General features: G+C 43.0%; 1 protein-coding gene across 1 annotated transcript in view; it reads left to right on the forward strand.

The window, feature by feature from the left end:
• Positions 1-15,322, forward strand: part of ERCC4 (ERCC excision repair 4, endonuclease catalytic subunit) — a 37,210-nt gene that overhangs the window by 16,136 nt on the left and 5,752 nt on the right. The window contains exons 7-10 of the mRNA XM_036826562.1: positions 731-841; positions 3,753-4,350; positions 6,122-6,214; positions 12,840-12,952. Coding sequence (XP_036682457.1) covers positions 731-841; positions 3,753-4,350; positions 6,122-6,214; positions 12,840-12,952 — 915 coding nt within the window. The remainder of the gene's footprint in view (positions 1-730; positions 842-3,752; positions 4,351-6,121; positions 6,215-12,839; positions 12,953-15,322) is intronic.

Here is a 15,322-nt window from a genome sequence, read left to right on the forward strand (position 1 = left end):
TGGTGGCGCAGTGGTTGAGAATCTGCCTGCTAATGCAGGGGACACGGGTTCGAGCCCTGGTCTAGGGGGATCCCACATGCCACGGAGCAGCTGGGCCCGTGAGCCACAACTACTGAGCCTGCGTGTCTGGAGCCTGTGCCCCGCAACGGGAGGGGCCGCGATAGTGAAAGGCCCGCGCACCGCGATGAAGAGCGGTCCCCGCACCGCGATGAAGAGTGGCCCCCGCTTGCCACAACTACAGAAAGCCCTCGCACGAACCGAAGACCCAACACAGCCAAAAATAAATAAAAAAAAAAAAAAAAAAAAAGTTTTATTGTTGTCTGCTTATATCCCATGTTCAGGATTGTGAAAATCTTGGGTATTTTAGAAATAATAAATACTGTTATTTTAGAAATAAGAAATACCAAGTCCTTTATTTTGTGTAGCAGTTTATATATAATGTCACAGTTGACAACTAACACATTATCATCTCTTACTAGTGACAACGCATATCACTTTCTCTCAAGGCATTATGGAACCTGTGTTAATGTTGGTTTGAAGTGTCTTCATTTAGACCATAAGGAGACCTTTCTCAAAGAAGCAGATTTTATCTATAGAGTATTATGAAGGAAGCTCAAAGGAGTGGGTTTATGGAATGATGCCTGTGTTATCTGTTGTTTTAAAAGCCTTTGGAATACTTTATGGATAAATATTATAACATAGAATGAGGTTGTCTTTTATTTCTATACAGAAACAAGAAAGGAACTGGTCCTAGAAAGCAACCCAAAATGGGAAGCACTCTCGGAAGTATTGAAAGAAATTGAGGCAGAGAATACGGAGAGTGAAGCCCTTGGTGGTCCAGGTAGGAAAAAAGGAGATGATGATATTTGCGTTCAGAATCTAGCAAATGAGTCTTTTTGATTAACTCTTTGCAAATAATTTATACTATTATCTTCTTTATCAAATGTAGAAGAGTAAGTGCCACATGAACACTGAAGTCTTAGTGACAAGTGCCTGTCTGTTCATTTGATGTGATTTTCTCCAGGTTGAATCATTGTATATTCATGAAAGCAGGTTGTTTCACTGGTTGGGTTCTCAGGACTTCTATTTAAAGGTGCAACTAATCAACTATTATATATAGAATGGATAAAAACAACAAGGTCCTACTGTATAGCACAGGGAACTATGTTCAATATCCTGTGATAAACCGTAATGGAAAACAATATAAAAAAGAATGTGTGTGTGTGTGTGTACAACTGAATCACTTTGCTGTACAGCAGAAATTCACACAACATTGTAAATCAACTATACTTCAATTAAAAAAAAAAAAGATGCAGCAAAATCTCTACATACATATTTACCAGGCTTTAAATCTGGAATCCTCCAGGAGAAAGCTAATGGGCTTAAGTTTTAGGTTCTTAGCAAGTGTCTTTTCAAAGAAGCCTCAACTGTATTATGGAATGACATTGACCTAGTGCTAAAAAAATTTCAAGTTTTAGGGCTACTCTCTTCAAACACAAGTATACTAGTAGACTGAACCTGAACTGTAGACTGAACCTGAATTAAGTTTTAAAAATAAAACCAGATAGAAAATAAAACTAAATTTTAAAAAGTATCTGTTGAGGGGAGTATGTGGCACATATACACAGTGGAGTGTCGCTCAGCCACGGGAGGAGACGCAGTTGAGCTGTTTGTGGTGGGTGGACGGCCCTGGGGTCTGTCGTGCGGGTGAAGTGGGTCGGAGGGAGAGGAGCAGGTGCCGTGCGCTGGCGCATGTGTGTGGAACATAGAAAAAAGAAAGAAAAAGGGGCGGCTCTGAGGAAGCTAGGGGCAGGACAGGAGTGGAGACGCAGGCGTGGAGAGTGGACTTGGGGACGTGGGGAGGGGGAGGGGTGGGCTGGGACGAGGTGAGAGAGTGGCACTGACATGTGTACACACTACCAAGTGTAGGATGGATAGCTGGTGGGAGGTGGCCGCACAGTGCGGGGAATCGGCTCAGTGCTTTGTGACCACCTGGAGGGAGGGGTGGGATGGGGAGGGTGGGGAGGAGGTGCAGGAGGGAGGGAATATGGGGATGTGTGTGTGTGTGTGGCTGATTCACTTTACTGTGGAGCAGAAACTGACACACCATTGTGGGGCAATTGTGCTCCAGTGAAGATGTTAAAAAAAAAAAAAAAAAAAATCAAAAATCGGGCTTCCCTGGTGGCGCAGTGGTTGAGAATCTGCCTGCTAATGCAGGGGACACGGGTTCGAGCCCTGGTCTGGGAAGATCCCACATGCCGCGGAGCAACTGAGCCCGTGAGCCACAACTACTGAGCCTGCGTGTCTGGAGCCTGTGCTCCGCAACAAGAGAGGCCGCGATAGTGAGAGGCCCGCGCACCGCGATGAGGAGTGGCCCCCACTTGCCGCAACTAGAGAAAGCCCTCGCACAGAAACGAAGACCCAACACAGCCATAAATAAATAAATAAATAAATATTGAGACTTTGAACCCCTTTAAAGCAATAAAGGCAAGCACATAATCCTTATATGAGTAATTATGCTGTGATATTATCCCAGAACTTATGGTGCTGTGATTTAAGACCCAAAGTCATACATGTGCACTTAGAAAAAAAGCATAGAGAATAAAGAAGGGGAAAAAATTACATCTAGCAGCCACTGTTAACATTGGCATATTTCCTTCCTGGTTTTCTTTTGTGTATTTTCTGTTTCACATTGTTAAAGTTATAGTGTAGATATAATTTCTGGATATAGAATTAATGAGCCAAATGATACTGACATTTTTAGAGTTCTCAAGTCATATTACCCCATTGATTTATAGAAAGTTTTTATCAATTTTCATTTCTTTTGGAAGTATAAGAGCTTATCTTTTTTCACCCAGCTAGTAATGACTGGCGATTCTGTATATATTTGTGTGTGTATCTACATATATTACATATGTATAACAATTTTATTCATTTGCTCAGAGAAAAATGTTATCTTGTTTCAAATTTTGATGCTTGGGGAGCTCAGTTTTTTCTCAGATGCATTTCTTCTTTTGTGAATTGTCTTAGTTTGCTTTGCTGGTTTAGAGTGTGTCCTCAGTTTGTATCAGCTTTTTATATATTAAAGATATTAACATTTATCATAGTTGCATAAAGTTGATTTTTTGTGTTTAGCTTCTTTTTTTTTTTTAGGCAAGAAGTGGATTTATTTAGAGATGCACATTCCATAGACAAAATGTGGTCCATCTCAAAAGGCTTGGGAGCAGCCTGTCTTTAGCTTTTTTAATGCAGTTTTTTATTCTCATAGAGTCAGTCAATTGATTGATCAATTGATATCTTCTCACAGATATCAGTCTTTTCTGAGGTTTCTTCCATTGCTTGTAAGCCTGGAAAATCATCCTCATATGGGGAGATGGAAAATAGTCATCTTTTTTTTCATGATGTATCATTTAACATTTGACTGTATAATCCATTTGGAATTTATTTTGGTATTTCCAGATCCTCTGGAAAATTATTAATTAAAAAGAGCTTCTTTAAAGCCTCCATTATACCACAGCTATACTTCGTAAGACACTAAATATTTCTGGCTTCACCTTTATCCAGAAGATTTAAGTAATCCTGCCAGAGAGGTGAAAGCCTTTGATAAGCATCCGAGACCCTTTTTAAACAACTTGTAAAGTATCTTTAGCGCCAAGTGGTGAGCTGTGTCTCTGTGGGGGAAGGGACGAGGGGGTGCGTGGGGTAAGGCGACAAGTGAGGTAATCAGGACATAACGCTGTTTCTAATTTTAGGACACGTTCTCATTTGCGCAAGTGATGACAGGACCTGTTCCCAGCTGCGAGAGTACATCGCTGTCGGAGCAGAGACCTTCTTGTTGAGGCTCTACAGGAAAACCTTTGAGAAGGACAGCAAAGCCGAAGACGTGTGGATGAGGTTTAGGAAGGAGGATGGCTCAAAGAGAATTATGAAATCCAACAAAAGGCCCAAAGGCCTCCGAAACAAAGACAGGGCTTCTGCCAAAGAGAGGGCTCTCAAAAAGAAGAAACCAAGGCTGACTTTAACTCAGATGATGGAACAATCTGAAGAACTGGAGGAGGAGGGGGCTGTCGAGGAGGGCTGTCCGAGAGACCTAAGCAGTAGCCCTGAAAGCTGCTTAGAAGAAATTAAGCACGAGGAGTTTGACTTAAACGTGTCCTCTGATGCCGCGTACGGAATCATGAAAGACCCCCTCACCATTATCCACCCACTCCTGGGCTGCAGCGACCCCTACGCTCTGACACGGGTGCTCCACGAGGTGGAGCCAAGATACGTGGTCCTGTACGACGCAGAGCTGACCTTCGTGCGTCAGCTTGAAATTTACAGGGCAAGTCGGCCCGGGAAACCCCTGAGGCAAGTTGTAAGGAATATGAACTGCGATCTCATGGGCTTCAATTTCACAGTTCTTTAGGATTTAGCACAGATAGACCAGTTGCCCATGGGCTTTCTTATCTTTAACGTTACATTGTTATGATGTTGGTTGAGTTTATGAAACCTTACTTGGCATTCTGATCAGTCTGGGAAGTACGAGTCTGGAAAGTACGCATGGGAAGGAGGTCGAATGTTGTAGTGGATCCAGGAATCTTAGGGAATGACCCCCTTCTTGTTACTTGCTCTTCTGCTGTTCTGTGCCATATTCTTTATGCATCGGTTGTAGCCTATGGGGCACCGTCTCTGAACAAGCCTAGGAAATTTACAATATCCTAACTTCTACCAAATGTTAATGTAATTATGACTCAGCTAAATTTCATAATTCTAAAACATCTTTCTTGTAAATCTGAAAAAGTGACTCTAAGTTACAGCCACATAAAACTAAAGTATTTGGGGAATTATTGTACCACGTTTTCTTGAGTTTCAAGAAATATCAGATGAGAAAATGATGCCTCCCAAAGAATATAGTGTTCTGGCTCTCCAATTATCTGAGGGAAATAAACGGCAAAGTTAATGTCCTGAACTCAGCCTGAACCAAAAGCAGAGCCAAAAGAAACCTTTCTAGCCAGTTTAACGAATGCAACCTTTCAGAGTAGAGGTGAACGGAGGAGGTGGACCAGAAATAACGCAGGATGAAGAGATGAGACAAAGCTGGTAAAATAATTATAGGCTGATAAATTTTTCATACTTTGCTGTTGATCAACATTGGAGATAGCTTGTGTGCACAAAAGTTCTCTGTTGCCTGAATATGGAATAGTGTGATATTTAGAAACAAAAGGTCAGAACCAGAAGGGACCTCAGAGTTCAACCACTTGATCCATCAATGGGAAACTGAGGCCCAGAAATGGTGAATGACTTGCCCTTGGCCACATGATACATTCGTGGAAGAGCTCAGGTCTCTGGACTCATTGGCCAATGGTTTTTTCCCTGCCCGCACTTCAAAGAAATATAAACTAGGAAAATGAAGACCAAAAGAAAAATCGAGGGCTAAAAAGGGAAAATGTCTCTGATAGAAGGTGAAGAAAAGGGGCAGAGGAGGTGCTTCATTCAGCTTCTTAGCAACCAGCAAGATAGGAAAGCTGGCTTTTTCTAAAAGAATATGTCAAATTATTTCTTGAGGAGCTTGATATAATCCATGTCTTCTCTGTCTGTGTGTTTATATAAAATGTGTGATGACTCGGTTCTGTTAAGACATGAATAAAAAGGAACTGAGAAATTACTTGTGAAGATAAAGGTCATATAGATTTCATTTGTTTATTTTTCACTAACATGAACTTTCATAAGCTGGCCTTTATAACCACCATCCAACTTTTTAAACGATTGTTTGGCAGAGATGCAAAGAAAAAAATTGAAAAAAGAGAAGCCGCTAAGATTGTGTTTTCTGATTTGTTTATAGTTATGAGGAAAGAATTATTCTATCCCTCTTTGTTATATTTCAGTGTTTACCTAAACTCTGTTCCTCCTTTTGATGAAAGAAGAAGAAAAAAATAACCCATGTGGTAATGAGACCTTTAACAGGTGGGGTTTAGTCTGCTTAATTTTAGTAAGTGTGTGATTAATGGAACCTTTTCTTCTCAGTCAAATATTTATTATTTGAACACTCTAGGTTGCTGATTTCAAATGCCATGCTCTTCCTTCCAGGGGTTAAAAATTATGTGTTTGCAGCCTAAAAGAGTTCTGTGTTAACTTGCAGGGTTTACTTTCTTATATACGGAGGTTCAACCGAGGAACAACGCTATCTCACTGCTTTGCGGAAAGAAAAGGAAGCTTTTGAAAAACTCATAAGGTAAATACGTAGAAGATCAGTATGAAGGAATCAAAGGCCTTTGAAGATCCAGAGGCTTCTCTGAGTGGGGGAATATCTACTAGCCCTCAGGAAAGATGGAGAGAGGAAGCTGCTGGGGAGGGTCACATCAAGATGCACCTGTAGTCTGATTCACTCCAGGGTTTATATACATCAACACACATTTCCTTTTCTCTTCCCCTGCTTCTCCACCATCTCCAGTTGCTTTTCAGGGGTTTAATAGAATATTAGAAATGTGAAGAAAACTGCTTTTATGTTTATAAAGAAATATAACATAAAACACCAGCAATAGAACTGAAACACTCTCTCCCCCTCCCCCATGTACAAGATTTCTCCCTTCCCTTGGAATCATGATTTTTTTTTTCCCCTTGTAAAATTTCCATTGTCCATGGGTGGGTGACTGCTTTACTGTTTACTGGGAAATATTTTTATGACCTGGTCAGTTCAGATCAATAGAATCACTCTGGGAAAATATTTTTTTAAAGGTGTGACATTGGTCTGAACAGATGTGTGTTTTTTGAGAATGAGTAGCCTTTAATGTTCCAAATCCAAATAGAAAAAGCTTTTGGTTTAAGGTAAGGAAAATGTTTCTAATTGAGATATCCACAAACTACATGGCTACCTCTTACTCCTGCAAGCATTTGAGAAATCTAATAGCCTCCCCCAAGGGATGTCATCAAGGAAATGGCAGCTTGGTGAGAGAAGATGGATCAGATGCTCTCTAAGGAGCCCCAGAAGCCAGGGCAGGGGCTGGACAGGGCATCCTTGATCTGAGCCAGAGAAAAGGCTAGACCGGAGGAGACCATGGCCTGGCCTGGCAGTGACTGGGCCAGACCAGTCTTTCAAGCCTCAGACATTGGCAACATATCAGTGACAGCGAGAGGGCAGAAATCATTCTTAGTGGCAGTTAGCCAGCCAGGACCTAGACAGAATTTCAGAATGGACAGCCATCCTTCAACACTGGCTGCGGGCTCTCAGTATACGCTTAAAATATGCAGATACCCCAGTTCATCCAGGGCATGCGTTCCCAGAAACAGGAGTGCTTATTGAATCAGTGTCCTTGAGTCCCTTTGAAGAAGCTCAGCACGGTTCGTGGGCAGTTCCCTTCCCTTCCTATCCTCTGTGATTGTGGCATGCCTTAGCCATGGATTCTTACAGCTATTGGTCCTACAATTATTGGTCAGTCCTTTCAGCTTATGAAAATATGTATATTTTTATTTTCAATTTTGATTGAAGCATAGTTGATTTACAATATTGTGTTAATTTCTGCTGTACACAAAGTGATTCAGTTATACATATATGTACATTCTTTTTCATATTCTTTTCCATTATGGTTTATCACAGGATATTGAATATAGTTCCCTGTGCTATACAGTAGGACTTTGTTGTTTATCCATCCTATATATATACTAGTTTGCATCTGCTAATCCCAAATTCCCCAAACTTCCCTCCCCTAGCCCCCTCCCCTTTGTGAAGTCTGTTCTCTACGTCTGCGAATCTGTTTGCATTTCATAGATATGTATTTTCTATTAATGAAAAAGTATTCCAGAAAGTGTTATAACAAACCAGGTATTATGCAGACTACCTCTTCTTGTCTAGAGCCTTTAGCGCCTCTCTGTGTCTCCTAGACCTTCATCTCCCAAGACTCAAACAGTCAACAGATATTTCTTGAGCATCTATTATGAGCCAACCCCTGTGCTAATGTTAAAGTGCTGGAGTCACAGTGGTGCAGAAAAAGGCTCTGTCCTGCCTCCTAGAGCTTATCCCCTAGTGGAAAAGACAAACATTGAATGATTATGAATAATATCATAAATAGACATGGGCAGAGGGCAGCGGGCTGCAAAGGTAAAAGAAAAGGGTATCCTACGAGAGTCTGTCAAAGAGATCTGACCCAGTGTGGGATGTCAGGGACGGCGTCACTGAAGGAGTGACCTTTAAGCTGACCCGTGGAGCACGTGTGCTGGTTGCTAAGTGGACAAGGTAGGCCGGGGTTCCTGTTGAACGAGGGTGTGTGTGAAAGCTCAGAGGTGCGCAAGGCCTGTTAAGGATTTAGAACTTGACTCTGTAGCCAGTAAGACGGCACTGAAGAGTTCTAATTAGGAAAGTGACATAGAGTATTTTTTAAAGGCTCTCTCTGGCATCAAACTGAGGAATGGATGGAGCAGGGAAGGAGTCAGGAAAGCTGTTGCAATTGTCTGATAAGAACCGGTGGCAGCCAGGATTAGGTTGATGGAGGGAAGGGGACAGATTTAGGAGACATCGAGGAAATGGCATCAAAGAATTGGTGCTGCTGGATGTGGGCCAGTACCTCCTAATTGCTCCTTCACTCTTTTTAAAATACCCTTTGCCTAAGGCTTCTCTGATTAAAGCAACTGTCTCTAAATCACAAATGAGCCCATGGAGCTAAGGTATTCAGATTAGGTTGTTGGTGTTCATGTTGAGGGTCCCCAAGACCACCCTCAGGCTCAGTGATTCACCAGAAGGACCCACAGGAGTCAGAAAAACTGGTATTCTCACAGTTATGATTTATTACAGGGAAAAGGACACAGAGTAAAATCAGCGAAGGGAAAGAACACACGGGGCCAAGTCCAGGAAAATCCAGCATAAGCTGCTGAGTGTCCTCTGCCCGTGAAGTCGCAGGAACGTGCTTAATTCTCCCAGTGGCAGCGTGTGACAGCACACGCTCAGTGTCGTCCACGGGAAAGCTTACCCAAGACTTGGGGTTCAGCGTTTTTATTGGGAGTCAGTCATATAGACATAGTACTCAAGTGACAGACTCCAGCTCCCTGGAGCAAAAACAGGTATTCACTAGAAATCACACTGTTGGCGTAAACCATCTGATCACACTGGTGCCGTGTGGTCCCAGGCATATAAAAACCCTCTTATCAGGCGTTGTATTCCAAGAGCTCAGACCTCAACTCCCAGAAGCTGGCCAAGGGCTTCTGGGAAGACAAGCTGAGGAGACAGGCCTTTCTTGGGAATGTGCAGGGGTTGAGCAGCCCAGGCCTGCTCCCTTAACCCTTTCCTGCACAGTGTCGTAGCCAAGGGGGGCCTGGTAGGCTCTGAGTAGGTGAGTTTTATGCTCCAGGCCTCCTTCCCGTGACTGCCTCTTCTCCAGTGCATCAGAACCTGGCCTAGAAAAAGAGTGGATTGTAGCCAGGTATCGGGGACCACATTGCCATTCCCAGCTTATACAAGTGATTTTACACTCGAAGGGCTCAGTGTCAAGGCTCGGGTAAGCCTGACACATACTGGAAACTTCACTCAGCAGAACCGGGGGTACGGACTTTCTCCTATGTTTCAGTCTCTACAGTAATTTCCATACCAGGTTTTGATGTCATTTTATCTATGGTCTGGCATAATTTTATAAACTCTCAGTGGTGATTGTCTACTTATTATGTTAGATCTTCCCATATTACACAGATAGTTATGCCGTTCAGAATCTTAAGATATTTACTTTCCCAGAAAACTTGGGGAATTTGAGAAGTGTTTGTTTTGAAAAGCAAAATATATGTGAGGTGCATGGCTGAAAGAGCATTTGCACTAAGCCTGGACTTAGAGAAAAATTTAATGTGAGACCGAGGGAATGTGCTTTTGCCAGGACCTCCATGAGTGATGTTGTAAGAACAAAAGCAATGCTACTATTTAAAATAACCAGAGAGGAATGAATCAGGCGAACTGGCAGTGAAAGGACTGTGTGACTGGACCAGAGATCAGTAGGTTACAGATGTCAAGTAAAGAGAAAGAAGGTTACACTTGTAAGTATTGCTAATAAAATGCTCCCTGCGTCCAAAAATTCGTAATGACATTCTGAGTATACATAGTTTTGGAGAGGTCACCACTTTTCAAAGAAAAAGGTTATTAGCTTATTTGAAATTTTACAGTTAGAAAATATGATCACAAAATGGGTTAGCGTGAGGGCTTGAATAAACGCCCATTTGAAGAGACTTTAGTCCAGTGTCTCCTCCCTGTGTTGTCACGTTGTACAAGCTCGTCAAATATCACTGAAGATGTTAAGGCAAAATTAAGAAACCACAGTACTTTAAGTGGAAATAGGGACCTGAATTGTTTAATTATTATTTTGTGTCTATCACATAGAGTAACTTGAAAAATTATGCAAATGTAGAAAGCAAGAGACTGAATGTAAGTCTGGCAAATTTCTGTTAAACTAATTTGAGTTACTGATTAGGAAGACTTACTATTTTCTTCACAACCCTGGTTTCATTTCAGGAGTATATTTTTTTCTCAGATTCAATTTGCAGTTATAACATTTCATAGCAAACTAGCTGTTTTTTTAACAGTATTAACTGAAACAGTTGTGGAATCATTTGAAAGAAAATCTGTTTTTTAGCATATCGTGGATAATTAGGGGATGAGGTTGCTACATTGTAAGAAAAGTATGGTTATAATAACAGCTGACATTTGTATAGTGCTTCCTGTGTGCCAGGCACTCTTCTGAGTGCCTTACGTATATTATGTGATCCTTGTAACAGTCTCTTTGAGGTTAGATTTTAGTATCATCCGCATTTTACAGACGAAATTGAGGGACAGAGCCATTAAACAACCTGCCTAAAGTCACACAGCCGGTAAGTGGTTTCAGATTCACGAAACATGGGTCCAGAGTCTGCATTCTAACTCACTGTGCTCTACAGCCACAATTACAAATTAATCAGGAAATGAGGATGCCCTCACGTGTGATAGCTTAGCGAGTAAGGTAAGTGGAGATAAAGAAGAAAAAAAATCCCCCATGTTGATCCCAAATATAAAAGGAAAAGAAATTTAAGAGCAGTAAGTTTTTTGAATGGTTTGCCCCTTGCCCCCAGCTGGAGTCTAATAGGTTTAACGGGGCCGTAATGAATGGCTGCCAGAGCCATTGTCACTGCAAAGAATCCTTCATCAGCAACACTTGACACCGGTACTGAGAATGACGAGGGAGCACGGAACTGGAACTATTGCCTGCCTCCTTGCGATCTATTCATAAAATGTTATACTGGTAATAACTTTGCATTTGTATATTGTTTCAAATAGTAAAGAATTTAAACTTGGAGTTTCTGTTCTCTGGTGGAATCTCTTCATGGTACCCTGCCCTAAAACATCACGTATCCAGAGTGGTTGGGGAATTGCTCCATCTGATTTTATTTCCTTTCATTGGAAAATCCTTTTTGTTTGAGCCCTTGTTGAAATCATTAGTTGCTGATGAAGATTCCTCTTGTTTCACCTTCCCCGGCCTCTTTTATTGCAGTCAGTCAGTTCCACGGTTTTCACGCTGCCGTGAAACTCAGTTGCAAGCCCAGCGAGGGCAGAGACCCAGCCTTATACATCTTTTCTGTCAGCCTGGCACAGAGGAACACACAGTGCTTGCTCTTTCCTGAACTGATTATAACATCCTTTACTGGTTTTGAAAAATAAGACTATGGCAAACCTGGCCTACTCTTCCTGTGGTTATTGAGGATCTTGCCATGATTCTGGTTCCAGATTACAAATCTGAGTTAGGATTGTACAGGCTTGTCAATCTACCGGGTTTAAGATACTGAGCTTCCTTGAAGACAGGAATTATCGGGTAACCATATTTGTATCCAAAATACCTCGCACAACATGTGGGAGCCCTCTGTAAATGTTTTAAGTAAACGCACAAGTGAGTGAATTGATGCTGCTCTACTGCATAACCTGAGATGCTGATTTTTTTTGTTTAAATCTTTTGTTGGAAATTTGCTTTCTAATATTAATCTTGATTTTCCTTTAAAACCGAGGGTGTTTAATGGGGCCTCCCACCTGGAGTTTTTTAAATCAAAGCTTAACTCTGTATTGTTTTCATTTCTTTAATCATTGATTTTTTATTATTATTTATTTAATTTTTTTTTGGCTGCGTTGGGTCTTCGTTGCTGTGCATGGGCTTTCTCTAGTTGTGGTGAGCGGGAGCCACTCTTTGTTGCGGTGCGTGGGCTTCTCATTGAGGTGGCTTCTCTTGTGGAGCACGGGCTCTAGGCACATGGGCTTCAGTAGTTGTGGCACATGGGCTCAGTAGTTGTGGCTCACAGGCTCTAGAGCGCAGGCTCAGTAGTTGTGATGCACAGGCTTAGTTGCTCTGCGGCATGTGGGATCTTCCTGCACCAGGGCTCAAACCCGTGTCCTCTGCATTGGCAGGCAGATTCTTAACCACTGCACCACCAGGGAAGTCCCTAATCATTGATTTTTAACAATCCTATTTATGATTAGTCTGAAAATATTGGGATATAAATTATCTGAATCCTTTTCAATGTTCAGTAACACATTTAGCACATTTTTATAAAAAGTCTCAATAATCTCTCTGTGGCATTTTTCACATGCTTCTTTCATGCCGCAAAGTGTTTAGAGGACATACAGAATAGAAAATAAATAACAGTATTTTTTAACTCTGGAAGATGAGCAGGAGTACCCAACCAAGAAACTCTTTCTGCTTCCTTTACACATCACTTGACTGTGCATATTTACTTCTAATGTTTCCTGTATTCTCTTTTACCACTACAGTTATGTGGATCATTTTGTGTATTATAATTACCAAAAGATTAAAATCTGGAATTTTAAAATTAGCTCAAAAATGTTGAAGATGTTTTTCTCCCACCCCCAGGGAAAAGGCTAGCATGGTTGTCCCTGAAGAAAGAGAAGGAAGAGACGAAACGAACCTCGACCTCGTAAGAGGCTGTGTATCTGCAGGTGCTCCCACCGACACACGCAAAGCCGGTGAGTCCTGCCCTTTGCCGAACACTCCTGCTGCCTGTGCAGGAGGCTGTGAGATTCCAGAGTTTCTCTGCAGAAGCCTGGTTTTTCTCAGTAAGCTCTTAAACGTGCGTGTCTGCTCCCATACCCTGGTCTCAGCTGGCCGTTTACTAGCCACGTGTCCTTCCTGGATCTCGGGCTCCTCACCTGTAAGATAAGTGGGGTTGTGATCTACGCATCGGCATTGGAAATCAGTTATGCTCGCGCACTGGTTGAGATTCAGAGTGTACTTTTGCCAAGAAACTTTTGTAAATGGTGATTAGGTTCTTACCTTTACCTGAAGAGGCCAGTTTGCCCATAGATAAAGAGTCAGGATTGTTTGGGGTGCGTTCCCACTTCCCTGTCTGTGTTTGTTGGTTGCTTCTTGGCGCTTTTCCAGATCCCAGGTGTGTGGTACTCTCACTGCCATGCAGCCTCCCAGCAGTGGCTTCCACCAAGACCTGCTGGATGCCACATGCACCATGGTCCAGGGTTAGCCATGTCCCACGCCCCAGGCCCCGTTTCCGCATGTCAGCAGCTGCTTTCAGCCAAGAGGTGTGGGAAAAACAATACAGTTGAGCCCTTTTCTCCTTTGGTGGGGTCCAGTGCAGTTAAAGCAGTGGGTCTCAGAATTTAGCGTACTTAAGAATAACCTCTGATGCTTGTTAAAACTGTGGATTCATGGACCCCAGTCCATAGAAATTCCACATCAATAGATCTGAAATGGGGTCAGTGTCTGATGGACGTGGTCCTTGGACCATACTTTGGGAAACACTGCCTCAGGGTATCTTTTGAAGAAGATTCTTATTAACTCAAATACGTTGGGGACATGTCATGCAGAACAACAGAATGTCAGGCAATATGAATAAGGTAGTTTGGAGCAAGTAGGTACCACACAGAAAGCTGTTCACAGAAATCTGCCCTTTCGAGTTCAGTCCTCTAAGCGCTTGTGTTAGCTTTCCTTTGCTGCTGTAACAAATTGCCACAAACTTAGTGTCTGGAAACAACACACATTTATTATCTAACAATTATTATTTTACAATCCAAAGTCCAAATGGGTTTCACTGAGCTCAAATGAAGGTGTGTGCAGGGCTGCGATCCCCCTGGAGGCTGCAGGGGAGAATCCCTTCGTCTTCCAGGTTATCCAGGCCGCCTGCATCCCTTGGCCCATGGCTCCTTCCTCCCGCTTCAAGGTCAGCAGCTCCAACTCTGAGCTTCCTGCTTCCCTCTTTCATTATAAGGACCCTTGGACCTACCTGGATAATCCAGAATAATCTCCCAATCTTGAGAGCCTTAATTTAATCACATTTCCAAAGTCACCTTTGCCGTGTAAAGTAACATATTGACAGGTTTCAGGGATTAGGACATGGATATCATCAGGGCGCCACTATTCTGCCTACAACAGCACTTCTGAGTCCTTCAACCAGCAGCGTTGGCATCACCTGGGAGCCTGTTAGAAATGCAGGGTCTTTGACCCTATTCCAGACCTACAGAAACAGTAGGTACTTTAACTCCATCCCAGGTGATTCATATGCACGTTAGTGGGAGAAGCTCTGTGCTCTTGTTTTTCCCAGCTTCTCCCATTTTCCCATCTCTGGACTCATTGATACAAGCACTAAAAGCTCCAAATTTGGGCTTCCCTGGTGGCGCAGTGGTTGAGAACCTGCCTGCCAGTGCAGGGGACACGGGTTCGAGCCCTGGTCTGGGAAGATCCCACATGCCGCGGAGCAACTAGGCCCGTGAGCCACAGTTACTGAGCCTGCGCGTCTGGAGCCTGTGCTCTGCAACAAGAGAGGCCGCGATAGTGAGAGGCCCGCGCACCGCGATGAAGAGTGGCCCCCGCTCGCCGCAACTAGAGAAAGCCCTCGCACAGAAACGAAGACCCAACACAGCCAAAAATAAATAATAAATAAATAAATAAAAAATGTACTTATTAAAAAAAAAAAAAAAAAGCTCCAAATTTTTTCACAGCAGTCCACAAGGCAGTTTATTCAGAGAACATTTCTAAGCATCTACTGTGTCCTAGGAACTGGGACGGCGATGATCAGTAAAATGTGGTCAGTGCAACAGTGAGGGGCCATAAAGCAGGGGTCCCCAACCCCTGGGCCACGGACCGATACTGGTCTGCAGCCTGTTAGGAACCGGGCCGTCCAGCAGGAGATGAGCAGCAGGTGAGTGGAGCTTCATCTGCCGCCCCCCGTGGCTCCCCGTGGCTCGCATCACCACCTGAGCCATCCCCCCGCACACCCACACACCCCACCCCCGTCCGTGGAAAGACTGTCTTCCACGAAACCAGTCCCTGGTGGCAGAAAGGTTGGGGACCGCTGCCATAGAGGAACCACAGAGGGAAGATGA

This window comes from Balaenoptera musculus, chromosome 15, assembly GCF_009873245.2.
Source record: "Balaenoptera musculus isolate JJ_BM4_2016_0621 chromosome 15, mBalMus1.pri.v3, whole genome shotgun sequence".
NCBI lineage: Eukaryota > Metazoa > Chordata > Mammalia > Artiodactyla > Balaenopteridae > Balaenoptera > Balaenoptera musculus.